Source organism: Acartia tonsa, chromosome 6, assembly GCF_053477335.1.
Source record: "Acartia tonsa isolate MP-2025a chromosome 6, ASM5347733v1, whole genome shotgun sequence".
Taxonomy (NCBI): domain Eukaryota; kingdom Metazoa; phylum Arthropoda; class Copepoda; order Calanoida; family Acartiidae; genus Acartia; species Acartia tonsa.
The window spans coordinates 33,569,105-33,582,510 of NC_137265.1; the positions used below are offsets into that span (position 1 = coordinate 33,569,105).

Below are 13,406 nucleotides of genomic sequence, written 5' to 3' on the forward strand. Positions count from 1 at the left end.
AAACGTAGGAAAATATTATTTCAGGCCTATTTCAAGCCTAGGCCTATTTCTAGCCTAATAAACCAGTTTTGGGATAGCGCAGTGGTTCGTATAAAACGCTAATGAAAAAGCTGTGTGTGTGTGTGTAGATAAAGTATAGAATCGAATTCAGGTAGCTAGTTTAAAGTAAAAAACATAACTTTTTATAAACCTATATATTAATGGCTTTTGTTAAAATGAAGTTTTTTCTCTCCCAAAATTTTTTATCTTTTACTTTGGTAATTTGAACTGTCAGAAAGCTATCGTTGGGTTTCCCTCAGACAGATTTTAGTTTGTATTATTTGCATTTTTATTAATGAGTAAAAATTTTATTTGAAAATTTCATTGCTAATTAAAATTCAAAATAAATAAATAAATATGCACTTGGGTAACATTCTATCAAATTCTTTGGATACTATACTGGATATAATGTAATGATATATCTGTACTGTGTTGTATTGTACAAAAATTAGGGTGAAGGTGTTGTATCATTTCCGTACTAAATTTTTAAAATTCAAAATACAACATCTAATTTATAAACTACCAAATGAAAATTCGTAGCTACCTTCTTTCCAAAAAAATAATCCCGTTATTTTTGTTTTTTCTATGTGGCCCTTTTTTAATGTTTAACTCTAAGCAGATTTAATAATTAAACTAATGTGATCTAACACCATTTATATTTATTTTTTCGTAGCAGACGAAATCATTATTTTTTCTATAATTGTCTGCTTCTAAAATTTCCGCCATCTGTGATTTGGGCTTGTTTTGTATCAACCAATCACCAATTGGCTCCGCCAATTGGTGATTGGTTGATACAAAACAAGCCCAAATCACAGAACACTATTGGTTTAGAGCGGTAGCCAATATGAGCCGTCCGCCAGTAAGGTCATTAAATTAGGCAAATGGTAAAAGTTGCATGATCCCTTTCAAAACCAGGCCGAGACCTAATTTATGGCCAGGTTTCCTATCCCTTATCCATGTCTAAGATAAATCTAGAAGAGAAAAGAAAACATCAAAATATAAAAATGAAACATCTTTAATGCTAAGACTACATGGGGTAAAATATAGTGAAGAGGGGAAGAAAAAAGTATAATATTGTAAGAATCTGAAAATGTGTACCAGCATGCAGAACAGGACGTAGAGACGTTACTTTAAAAAACAAACTATTTTAACACTTTCTTTATCACTAGGAATAATGCATAGCCAACAAACAAAATAAATCTATAATAACATTTTTTTTTGGGGGGGGGGGGGAGTGAGGGGTTAAGAAAGGAGGCCATATTAAAAGATTGTCTTTAAAATAATGTGTTGATCCCCAAAATCACGAAAAAATTAGCCAAAATTACAAAATGTTTTTTTTAATTAATTCAGTTGTTGGGTACAACTGTTTGATCACAAATAAGCAATAACATTTTTACATGACCTCATAATGAGAATTAAATTTGAATGTCTTAGCTAGGTAAGGATCATTGTATGGGAATGGTTTGGCATCTTTGTGTACGAACAGTACGTCAAAATAACAGGTTGCTTTCAGATCCTGAAATAAAAAATCAGATAATTGTTATTTATAGCATTGCATAATGATAACTTTCCGCAGATATAAGAATATGTACACTTTAAACATTGAAACTAGTTTTTTGAACCCTGAGATGCCGAGGTCACGGGCTTAGAAACTGGTTAGAATATTATGATTGATTTTTGTATTTGTAGAAAACTGGACATAATAGATCCTATAATTGATTTTTCGGTATTGTTGAGAACCGGATCTAATCCACTGGATGTTAATCGGTTTCGAAGTGATAATTTTTTTTTTAAATTACTTACAAAGGACAAGCGAAGAAATTGTTGCCATTTTGTGTTATGTATAATGTATATCTACAGACCAACTTACAGACAAAACCTGTTTATATAGTAGTTAGGCTTCTGATAGCCTTACTTTAAAATAAACAATACCTCATAAGTAATAGGCCATGGAACATGAGGGGTATAGCCAGATTTTTCAAGAAGAGGCAGAAATTCTGTTTTAAATGTAGGAAAACATTGACTTTTCCAACCTAGAACAAAAAAAGAACAATTTAAACGATTAGATTCCGTGAAGTTTAAAATAACCAGGGATATTGGGATGAAACAATGGCCAATTGATTCAATTTTAGAGTTTTAACTCAATAGTCTTCAAACTCTTTGCTGGTTATTGTGTTGATTATTTTCAGTAAGCTTTGTTTAAGCTTTGCCAGCACCCAAAGTCTTTGAAATTAACCATAATAAGAAAAGTTGCTCTGGTTCTAGTACCCAAAGTCCAAGACCATCAAATAAAGGATATTCTTGATTCATACTCAAGATTTTATCCCTAAATTCCTTGAAGAAACACGTCCCTTGAATATTGGTTAACTTTCCCTATTTAAAATGATGCAGAAATATAATACATTTCGCCTCGAGAATGAAAAAGTAATAATTTAGGGCAAAAATGTTTTCTTCAAATATATTTTCAAAGATCTCTATTCTTTTTTATTTATAAAATATTTCTTTAAATAAGACTGAATTTTTAGAATTTTACAAAAAAAAAGAAAGAGCAAAATCTATTGAAAGTCAAAGAAATGTAGTTTTAGTTGTAAAGCTACTCTATATCAGTTTATGCCTGTCTTTGTTTGTTCGTTCTGTAATCTGTACTGATGGTTTGCCCAAATTTATTATACAGTTATATTAGGGAGTTGAATCAATTTTATAGAAGCAGAAATATAATCTATGATTACGTTTTTGACCCTCCAAATAACGTAATCTACCATTCCACTTTCAATAGAGGCGAAACTGGAATGGTACATTTATGTCTACATATCAGCGTATTTATAAACATTGATTTCTTTATTTAAATCGACATAATAGTAATGGTATATTCTAGTTATTATTTTTATTTTACATAAAATTTTTTTAATTATAAATAGTATTTTATACATTCCTACGATTAACATAATTTTAAAAAAGTATGTATGATTTCAATTATGTTGATGTTAAAGGAACCATGCAAGAAATATACTGCTTTAACTGCTGAAAGACTGCCACGAGTAGACCCAATACCAAAATTTGAAGCCTCCAGCTTCAAAAACAACATTATATTTTTAGTACAATGAAAATTTTGAAAGTTTTTCATTGCTAATAATAGAAATTTCAATATTAAAATATGTCGCCTAGAAAGAAAATTATAAGCTTATTTTTGGCAGAAACTTAGGATGCCAGTAATTAACCCATTAGTGCCGAACCGGGCACTAAAACCCGGTTCCGAAAAATGGAAAAAAAACCGGTTTCCGGCTTCATAATTGCATCATTCTCAGAATGAATCCCCCCTCTACTACCCTGACTTTCATTTCCCCCTGGAGCAGGCAGTTTAGCTTACTTCCGTTTGCTGGTATAGCTCAACAAAATTTGAAAATCATGAAAATTCAAAATACCCCATCTAACTTTTTTGTTTTTTTAGTAAAGTCGCTGATTTTTTTTGTGAAATCTAATGTTTATTGACAAGTACATCTATTTGTGAATTCGTTTTATTCAAATTATAATTTTTTTATCGTTTTTTTACGCCCTATTATGACCCGGTTCGGCTTGGCCATAAATACCCGAAAATTTTAAAACCCGGCTCGGTTTCGGTTTTTATTACCCGGTTTTAACTTTTCAACCAATAAAATAACAGTTTACGTCATTAGTAAGGGTTTGAGCCACCCTAATAACCCTAGTAATCTCTATAGGTGTCACCCAATAGTTTTATGCTCGTTTTCTGATATGTAACACCCAAATTTTATATGTTCTTTTTTTGTAGTGTGTGTCTTTTAAAACTTCGAGCAACGGGTTTTTTTACCCGAAAACGGCGGCACCTATAGCCGAAACACTAAATTTGAAATAAATCGCTTCGTATTATACTTGTAGCTCTTTAGATTACATGAGGTTGTGTAGTTTTCAATTACGGATCGTATCAAAGTTCTAAAAAGTGTTCATCTCACTTTTGGCGTTCAAAAATTACATTTTTCGATTTTTGGTCAAAATAACCGGGTTTATACAGGTCAACCGGGTTTTAAAACTGGGGGAAAGCACCAAAAACGGGTGTTAATGCCTGGTTGGTATTTATGGCCAAGCCGAACCGGGTTTTTTTGCAACTTTCCTGTGCACGCCACTAGAGCAAAACAAAAAAATACGAATTCCGTTTTGACCATTATAAAGCTTCCCTGAAACTTACAGCTCGATCGGCCCATAAAAGTGGCGCTCGGCACTAATGGGTTAAGTTACATTTTTACAATAAAAACACTCTTCTTTATAGTCAAAATCATCAAAAAAAATTCAGTTTAATTTGCGTTGTATTGAGAGTACTGTAGCGTGAGAATGCCAGCCTCTAGGAATTCCAGCCAATCAGAAGTCTGAGTCTACGCTAAGTCCGCTGAACCAATCACAGCAGAGCATCTGTATTACTTACATTAGTTTAATTTTTTCCCTCTATAATTTTACGCTTTCAAACATAATTTAAACCAAATTTTTAAAAGACATTTTGACTTTAAAAAGGGGTGTTTTTATTGTAAAAATGTTATCAGTTACTGGTAGTCTAAGTTTCTGACAAAGATAAGCTTTTAATTTTGCTTCCAGATGACGTAATTTAATATTGAAATTTTCTTTTAGTACAATGAAAATCTTTCAAATTTTTCATTGTACTAAAAGAATCATATTGAAATGTCTGTAACTTTTTTTGTTATTGAAGCTGGAGCAGGGGCGTCCAAGCTTTTTATTTTGGGGGGGGTAAAAATTTTTGAAGGGGGGGGTAATTCGTTTTTGTTGGGGGTAAAATGGCGCGCAAAGCGTGCCGCAAATTTTTTGTACCCCCCCAAAAATTTTTCCCTGGGGGGTAAAATTTGCTTGGAGGGGGGGTAATTTCCCCCCCTGAAATCTGTTGGCAGGGGTAAATTTAGTATACCCCCCCCAAAATTTACCCTTGGGGTAAAGTTTTTTGGGGGGGTAATTTAAATTTTATTAAATATTTTTATTTTGGGGGGGGTATTTACCCCCCCAAAATTGTTTGGGGGGGGTAAATACCCCCTCCTAAATGGTTGGGGGTGCCTACGGCACCCCCAGGGTAGGGGTAAATTTTAAATGGGGGGGGGGTAAAATGAAAAAATTTTTTTGGGGGCCTACAGCACCCCCAAAAATCGTTTGGGGGGGGGGGTAATCGCCCCATTACCCCCCCCTTGGACGTCTATGAGCTGGAGGCTTCAAATTTTGGGTATTTGGTCTACTTATGGCAGTCTTTCAGCAGTTAAAGCGGTATAATTTCTTGCATGGTTCCTTTAAAAGTAAAACCACCATTCCAGTTTCGCCTCTCTTGAAAGTGGAATGGTACATTTCAAAAATCGAATCGGCATTGATGATATCATCACCATTAGAGGGAAAATTGGAATGGTAGATTACAAAAATCATATCAGCGTTGATGATATCATCACCAAGAGAGGGGAAAGTGAAATGGTAGATTACGGTTTTTAGAGGGTCAAAACCGTAATCATAGATTATGAATATTTCTGCTTCTATAAAAATGGATTCAACTCCCTAACTGTCATAAGTGTAAAGAATTAACTTCTCTTAACTTCCCCTCCCCCTCTATTCCACTTTCCATCCTTTACCTGTCCCTTTTCTCTCACTAATTGCTTTGCTAATAGTGTTCATAAGCATCCTTGTTTTATAAACAAGGGTTAAAATAATCATCATATGAAATTTAAATAATAATAATAACCTGCTCCGCAATGATGAGTAACTTCCATTTGGATATAGGGAACATATTTAGGTTTTGTCTCCATCTTTAAAAATTCTGTCAGTACCTATTTAATGATGATATATTTTTTATGCTAATCTTTGAATAATTCTGGTTTTAGTTATTAAATGTTTCTAAACAAAAATAATCTAGAAATATAAAAAGTAGGGCTTAAATTTAAATCAGTTGGGATGCTTTAATATTTTTTTTTGAAAAGAGGGATTGCAATATTTGGGCAAGAATTACAGCTGATTTTTAAAATTACAAAAGGTTGACAAGGCGACGTCAGAATCCTGGTAAAAGTCTTGAACTATTAAAGCAATTTTGTGTAAATAAATGACACTAAAAAAAAATAAATCGAACTACATTGATAAAACTTTTAGCTTTAAAATGAATAAATTACTAATTAATTTTTCATTTTCCACATAACCTTTATTTATTTATTTTTAATTTCCAAATAATATTTCACTTACTTTACATTCAAATCCTTCTACGTCAATTTTTATTATGAAGGTATCTTCTTCAGGTTTCAAATCTTAAATTTAAAACATAGTGTCTCAAAAAATCAGCCTTGTGACGTCATAAAAATAAGGAATTATCCATCTCTTTCTTTTTCTTTCCCATTTCTCCTCTCATCTACCTCATTTTTATGACGTCAAAAGGCTGATTTTTGAGACACTTTGTCCAGCTACCAAGGATGTAATAATCCGTAAAAGCGAAACTCAACTTAAGAGATAACTTAAGGTCAATACAATGAAAATGTTACACTAATAATAGTGTGCCTAATTAATATAGGAATCTTTAATATAGGAAATGATAACATGCTAAAAAAAGACAAAAAAAACGTTGCACTGGGATAAATGAAAAAGTTTGTGCATATTTCAAAAAAAAAGAGTAAAGACTATTATTGACTAGCTACTAGTTGAATTACTTACCGAATAAATCAAAAAGTGTTATTGAAGATAAAACACCATTGTAAGAATTCTAAAAATATAATAGATATTTCTCGCATCGTATTATAAACAGCTTTCCATGGATATAGAATGTACAATTATATGATTAATACCAGGTTTTATATAAAACTGGATATATTGCGATTCTGAGATGCTGTGAGTATTGGTGCAAAAAATATGACGTAACAAAAAAAATTAGCCAATGAGAGTCCACTACCATTGCCGCCAGTGGTCAATAACGGCCTCTCATTGGCTAATTTTTTTTGTTACGTCATATTTTTTGCACCAATACTCACAGCATCCGATTCTGACATAATTTTTTCGTATGGATGAGAACCGGTTCTGATCTCCCGGATATAAATAGGTTTCGAATGAATATGGAATAATAATTATACATTTCTAATTGTAGCGAAGCTATTGTCTGTCTGTCCTTTTGTTCCATTGTCTTTCTTAGTTCTTGTTCTTCCCCTACCTTCCATTTAACTCTAATTCACTCTAGATCAACATTAACCATGCTATTTTTGTGTGATAAGTCCAATACGCTGTGAAATGGAAGGACAAACGAACATTAACACTTGTGGAGTGTCAGTACTGAATAAGCAGAATTTAAATAAAGTACAAACAATAATGTAAGTATTTTTTTGGCAAAACTGCATAAATTGATGATACTGTTTAGGACATACTAACATTTTTAGGACTTGATTATATAGATGCTTCGCTTATAACATTGTACCTTGTTATTATATGAATCAGTATTTAAAAAATCAGATTAATCAGATAGTTTTAACATGCAAAAAATTTTTGTCAAAAAAGTAAAAAAATCTGCATTTTTGTCGACGATTACAGAGTTGCTAATCTTTCTTAATCGTACCTAACTGTTATAAGAATCATCATGTAAAGTTTGAAATCGATATCAAAATGCTAACCTGTTTAAATTAACGAAAAGAGCTACTCGTTGCGGACGTACGGACAAACCCTAATTATAGAAAAGCTTCGCTTTTAAAAAAACATGATATTCAAATAAGTCCTAAATATATGCATTCCTAAAAATCACGAAACCTGACGTGAATTCTTTAAAAAATCGCCTCACCAAAATCAGTTTGCCCCACTAAAATCAATGAGGCTCGCTAAAATTTTAGAGGGGATAATTTTGCCTCACTAAAATTTTAGTGGGGCAAATTGATTTTAGTGAGGCAAAAGTTTTTTTTAAGAATCCACCTCTGGTAAGCTAATTCTCTATTAAAAGTGAAATAATGAAGAATAGACGTTAAAATATACCCTAATAAAAAAACTGCCCTTATAAAATTATTTACCGCATAATATAAATCAAGCGAATCTTCAATTGATCCATGTTTCACCTCTCCAGTATACTCATAATGACCATCACTAAAATATTTCAAATTTCTATTATATTGGTATAATGATTATCTATATTGTTCTTTTTTGTATTAAGATAAATTAGAAACAAAAAATGAATAAAGCATTACTTGAAATATTCAGAGAGAGAAAGAGAGGATAAATAGATGAAAAGCATAAAGAAAGAGGAGTTTCTAAGGAATAGGTATAACAAAAACTGAATTAAAAAGTTAATTATATCAAAATATCAGCTATTTTGTGGGGACTACCTTGGTATTTTCTAAAACTGCCCCTAAAATCAGTAGAAGTCGTGAAACATTTTTATGTCGAATTAATTCAGTTGTTTGTTACGGCTGGAAGTTTATATTGCATTTCTACAAGGTTGAACCAGAGAGATAGCTGCATTACATAAGAAAGGACGGACATGATAAGCTTTAAAATAGCCTCTTTGTTAAAAAAAAACATTATTGTCTAATAATAAAACTAACCTTATTGGATTCATAACCTGGGTGACGTCTTCAGTAAAATCATTCAAGACTAAAAATAATCAATTTATATTCAAAGGCTTATAAGTGATTAAGTTAGGGTGCTCATAGTGATATGTGGTTCAAAGATTACCTATCAAAAGGGAAGATTTTAATTCTCATGTTAGGCATTTTGGTATCATCTATTAGGGTAAGCCATAAGTCTTACAATTAGTCTTATTCAAGATTGATGACTGAATATTTTTGTCAATAGTGTCCATAGTTGAAAGGATAAGTAACTTAATATTATATTTTGATGAATCTTTTTTTGATATTTTTATCACAATTTTTGTTTTTATTTTTTGTGCTTCTCTGCATATGGATTTTGTCATCTTTGTTTGAAATACAGGTTTAAATCCAAAAATGCATTATATGATAGTACTGCATTTGGCTACTCACATCCTGAGCATTACTTTTGACCTGGAGCTCTTAGAATTTCTTGCTTTCATATTATTGTTTCTCATACCTCTAAATTGGTATATCTACATTCAGAAAGGAAGGGGACAATGGGCTGTTTATTAAACTATTCCCCAAAGTTTTGTAATAATGTTTTCTTTGATTAGGTGGTTGAATGTCCAAGATTTTCAACCACATATCGAAACCTACAGAATAGGTAATTTTATGTATCATCATTAGTGTACACATCAATTTATTGGCAATTGTCTTATCACTTTAGATAACTAATCTAGACTGTACATTACCTACACTATTGAAGAGAAGAGCGTGATTTTGTGGACTAGGATCAACAGATATTACTTGATTACCCATTTTTGAGCTTACCAAAGTGTAAGTGCCAATATTACTTCCCAAATCTAAAAATATAAATGAAAAATTAATAGAGATTATATTGTTTGGACTTTGAGGTTGATATGTTTCATAGATATATTGTTTTATCTAAAGATATAGCTAAAAGCAGGGCTCGGCATCCGTGCCTCAGTGAAATCGTTATATTATAACTTTATAATTCAGCCGGATGTGTCTACACCTGTTCCTAAACAGACAATCCTTCATTTTGGAATTTAATTTTTTTGCACACATTGGGTTTAAATTTGAGGCTTATGCGCAGCTGCTGAGCCCTTGCTAAAAGGCAGGGAGGAACATTAGATTTTAAGTTATATTGGTGCCTAAAGTGAAAATGTTTTTTTTTATTCAAAATTTTGGTACGTTTATTAATTCTTGATTGGAAGGACCAGGGCCATTGATGTCCAAGAGGGCTTGCTTTCTCCTATTTTTGGCATAGAGGCCGTTTTTTTTTGTTTATTTTTTTATCAAAGCTGTAGTTGGGGAAAAAACCTTGCTCTATTCTGCTAATGAGTAAAATAAAAGGAATAGAAAAAAGCTAAAAAATGGAAGTTTACCTAAAACTGTTGCTTGTGGATAATTTTTAAGTAGAGTCAGCCAAACATTAATGATATGTTCCTCATATCTATCTCTCACTCCTACACCTAACTTTCCTGTTGTCACATCTGAAACAAGAAGAATTAATTGGAGGTTACATAATAAGAACATCATACACAATGATTTCGAAGGTGCTTTGACTTTAGTGGCAGAACCTAAATTGGGACATAGTGCATTTCATTACCCTAGGTTAGGTAACTTCATTTCACTTTTCAATAAAATCTAAAATGCAGCGGTTTTTGAGAAAATTAGATTTGAAAATTTTAAGTTAAATTTTCATCCTCTAAGAGTTATCGCATAATCATGACAAGAAAAGCAAAGATTATTTATTTAAAATTTTGAACAACTTCGCTTTTATAAAGTCTTTCATAAAACATCTTTTTATATGATTTATTTAAGGCTGAATTTCCGTGACCTTATCAAAGCAACTGATAAAAATGGCCATTAATTAACTCCCTTCAGGAACGGTTTTATGAAGAACTTTATAAAAGCAAAGTTGTTCAAAATTTTAAATAAATAATCTTTGCTTTTCTTGTCATGATTATGCGATAACTCCTAGGGGATGAAAATTTAACTTAAAATTTTCAAATCTAATTTTCTCAAAAACCGCTGCATTTTAGATTTTATTGAAAAGTGAAATGAAGTTACCTAGCCTATGGTGATGAAATGCACTATGTCCCAATTTAGGTTCTGACACAAAAGTCAAAGCACCTTCGAAATCATTGTGCATACTGTTAAGGATAGTGTACATGACACTCAACGTGAGGTCCAACAACCCAGAAAACTAGAGAGAGACAAATCTCTCCTTTCTGTCCAAACACCTGGATATTAGGTTATGTAACACCTATCAGACAACCAACTCTTTGATTGCACGACCTTTGTCTGAGAAATCCTAATTGTGCATGGTAATAAGTTGCGATGTTTTAGGTGAGGCATTTCCCCTACTATTAATGTCGCGCACCTGATACAGCAGGAAGTAGGCACCATTAAAAAGTCTTTAGTTATGGCTCAATGTTAAACTGTGATTGGGTGTGTCTAGTTTAGCAAAGGGAAACCTGCGGCTTCCCTCCCCTTATTTTGAAATATATTGAAAATATGTTGGGGGGGGGGGGGGGGGGGGGTAGTAAATTTTTAATTTATCCCAGATCAGGTAAGATTACTTACAACCATTGATGTGGAAGAATGCTGATATGATCTGAACAATATTTCATGAAAACAAAATGATCTTAAATCTACCAGCAATTAAATAAATATTAGCTTCTGTACAACATCTTTGTTCATTAAAAATTATAAAATGGTAGCGTGCCTACTTGCAGTCTGGTCCAATTTTAAACCATATTGCATGATACTAAAAACATTAAAATAGTACATGGATGATACTGCTGCTATGTTTGGCATGTGACAAAAAATAGTTATAGTAGGGGGTATGTCTTAGCCAGTAAACATGAGCAAGGGTATTGGATGATTGATTAAAGTCCTCATGAGGTAATAATGAGGTTCGGCGGTAAGGTTTATAACTATTTTAGTGGAGGGTATGTCCTTCTCCCAAGGAAAATCACCCCATCGTAAGTGCTTCTAAAGGCTTCTAAGGGGTGAAGCCGCTGGTAGGTAATAAAGTGTAAAACATGAATTTTGACATTCTTAGACAAAGATAATATTTTACACCTTAATGCTAAACACTTACACTAAAGTATTAACTTAATTAAATATTAGAAACACTTTGTTTTCATGAAATGTACCGGGTCTTTTAAAGGATCCTTCATACAGATTATGAAATCTACTTTAAACATCTCTTTTGAATATGGCAGCGACTGTTTACATACGAAGGCCCTGTTAGTTTTTATGGCATTCAATAGCATATCTAAAAAACAAAGAATTAGTTTTTGAAGCAGCTCATAGTGACTAATAAAATATGAATTCATACAATACAAAATAACCAATGATAGGCAAGTATACATTTTACCACTGATCAATTCAAATGTATACTTGAATATCATTGGTAATATGTTTTGTATGACGTCATTTTTTGTTAGGCACTATAATCTACTTCTTAGTTTTTTTTTGCTCACAATAAAACATGTTTAGAGAAAAAATTAATCAACTTAGTGTTCGACTTATTTTAGTCAGTTTTGTCATTTTAAAATGTTTGTTGTGTAATTTAAAGTTAAAAAAACTACTTGTAAATAAAGATTTACCTTCTTTTCGGGGTTCTGATGTACTGCTATTTTGATGATTATCCCTAAATTACAAATATACATTTGTATGGTAAAATAAATAAAGATTTCATATAACTGTTATTTTTTTATGAAATACATAGATTAAAGTGTCCCGCCGTGAAAAAAAATTCGATGAAATTTTTGCCTCCAGCCAAAATGTGGTTGATTTATGCAAAAAAAAGTGACCCATGCAAAATAATTTTTTTCTGCAATTTTTTTCAATGCCCCCCCCCCCCTTATGGAGGTCAAAATTCATATCATCAGAACTATGGCTTCATGGTGCAACCAGAAAAGGTCTTGAGGAGTAGAATTAGGAATCAAAGTCCGTTTGAAAATATCTTATTCCTAGTATTGAGAAAATCTCAAAAACCTCAAAAAAAATTCCCAAACACCCATAAAAATGGTTGGGTTTTTGTTATTTCTCAGGATAGGATCAAGATATTTCAGTTACTGAGTCTATCCGCAAGACCTTTTTTGAGCACCATGAAGCCATATTTCTGATGCAACAAAGTTTTGACCCCCCCAAGGGGGGAAGTAAAAAAACGAAATTTATATAATGCTGAACTAAAAGTCTTAGATTATTTTTAAAGGTACCAGTGGTCTTGTAAAGAGCAATGACACGATTTACAATAGTGAACTTATTTTTTTTTCTTCTTTTTGAGACACCCTACAGTGCATGGTAATGAGTTGCACCTGTTTTGGGTCAAGTCATTACCTGTACTAAATATAACTATTAACCTGGAATAACATCAGTAGGAACCATTTTTAACATCTTCAGTTATGATGCGGTGATAAACCAAAATTCGAACCTATCACCTTTCCGACAAAGAGCAAATACGCTACGTGTCGAGCCACGGTCGGAGATAATGGGTGGGGGGGGGGGGGGGATGGTGTTTGTTAAAATTACATATTTAAAATTACTCCACCTTTTATAAACCAAACACAAAGTTAAGAATATTGTCGCTGAATAATAGAAACATCTTTCTAACAACTGCCTTTTCATTATTTTTCTGAAAAAATTATTATATTAATATGGTAACTATTATATCTACTGCAACAGATATAAGTTAATCTAGGGTAGCAACTCATTAACTAGGGTAGCTACTTTAGATCCATGGTAAAAGTCAGTGTTTTAGTGACTCAATTTGCTGAAATTGGAAAAGTT

At 32.3% G+C, this 13,406-nt stretch overlaps 1 protein-coding gene across 1 annotated transcript; it reads right to left on the minus strand.

Annotated features, from left to right (window-relative positions):
• Positions 1–1,278: 1,278 nt before the first annotated feature.
• On the minus strand, positions 1,279–13,247 carry LOC145323344 (uncharacterized). Its single transcript, XM_080165769.1, has 13 exons — positions 13,168–13,247; positions 12,221–12,264; positions 11,765–11,886; positions 11,190–11,220; positions 9,986–10,093; positions 9,329–9,439; positions 8,592–8,640; positions 8,061–8,133; positions 6,730–6,778; positions 6,268–6,329; positions 5,777–5,861; positions 1,972–2,072; positions 1,279–1,555 (listed from the first exon to the last, which is right to left on the minus strand). The coding sequence occupies exons 1-13, from the start codon at positions 13,242–13,244 to the stop codon at positions 1,433–1,435; spliced, it is 1,035 nt and encodes a 344-aa protein (XP_080021895.1). The 5' UTR covers positions 13,245–13,247; the 3' UTR covers positions 1,279–1,432.
• Positions 13,248–13,406: the final 159 nt, after the last annotated feature.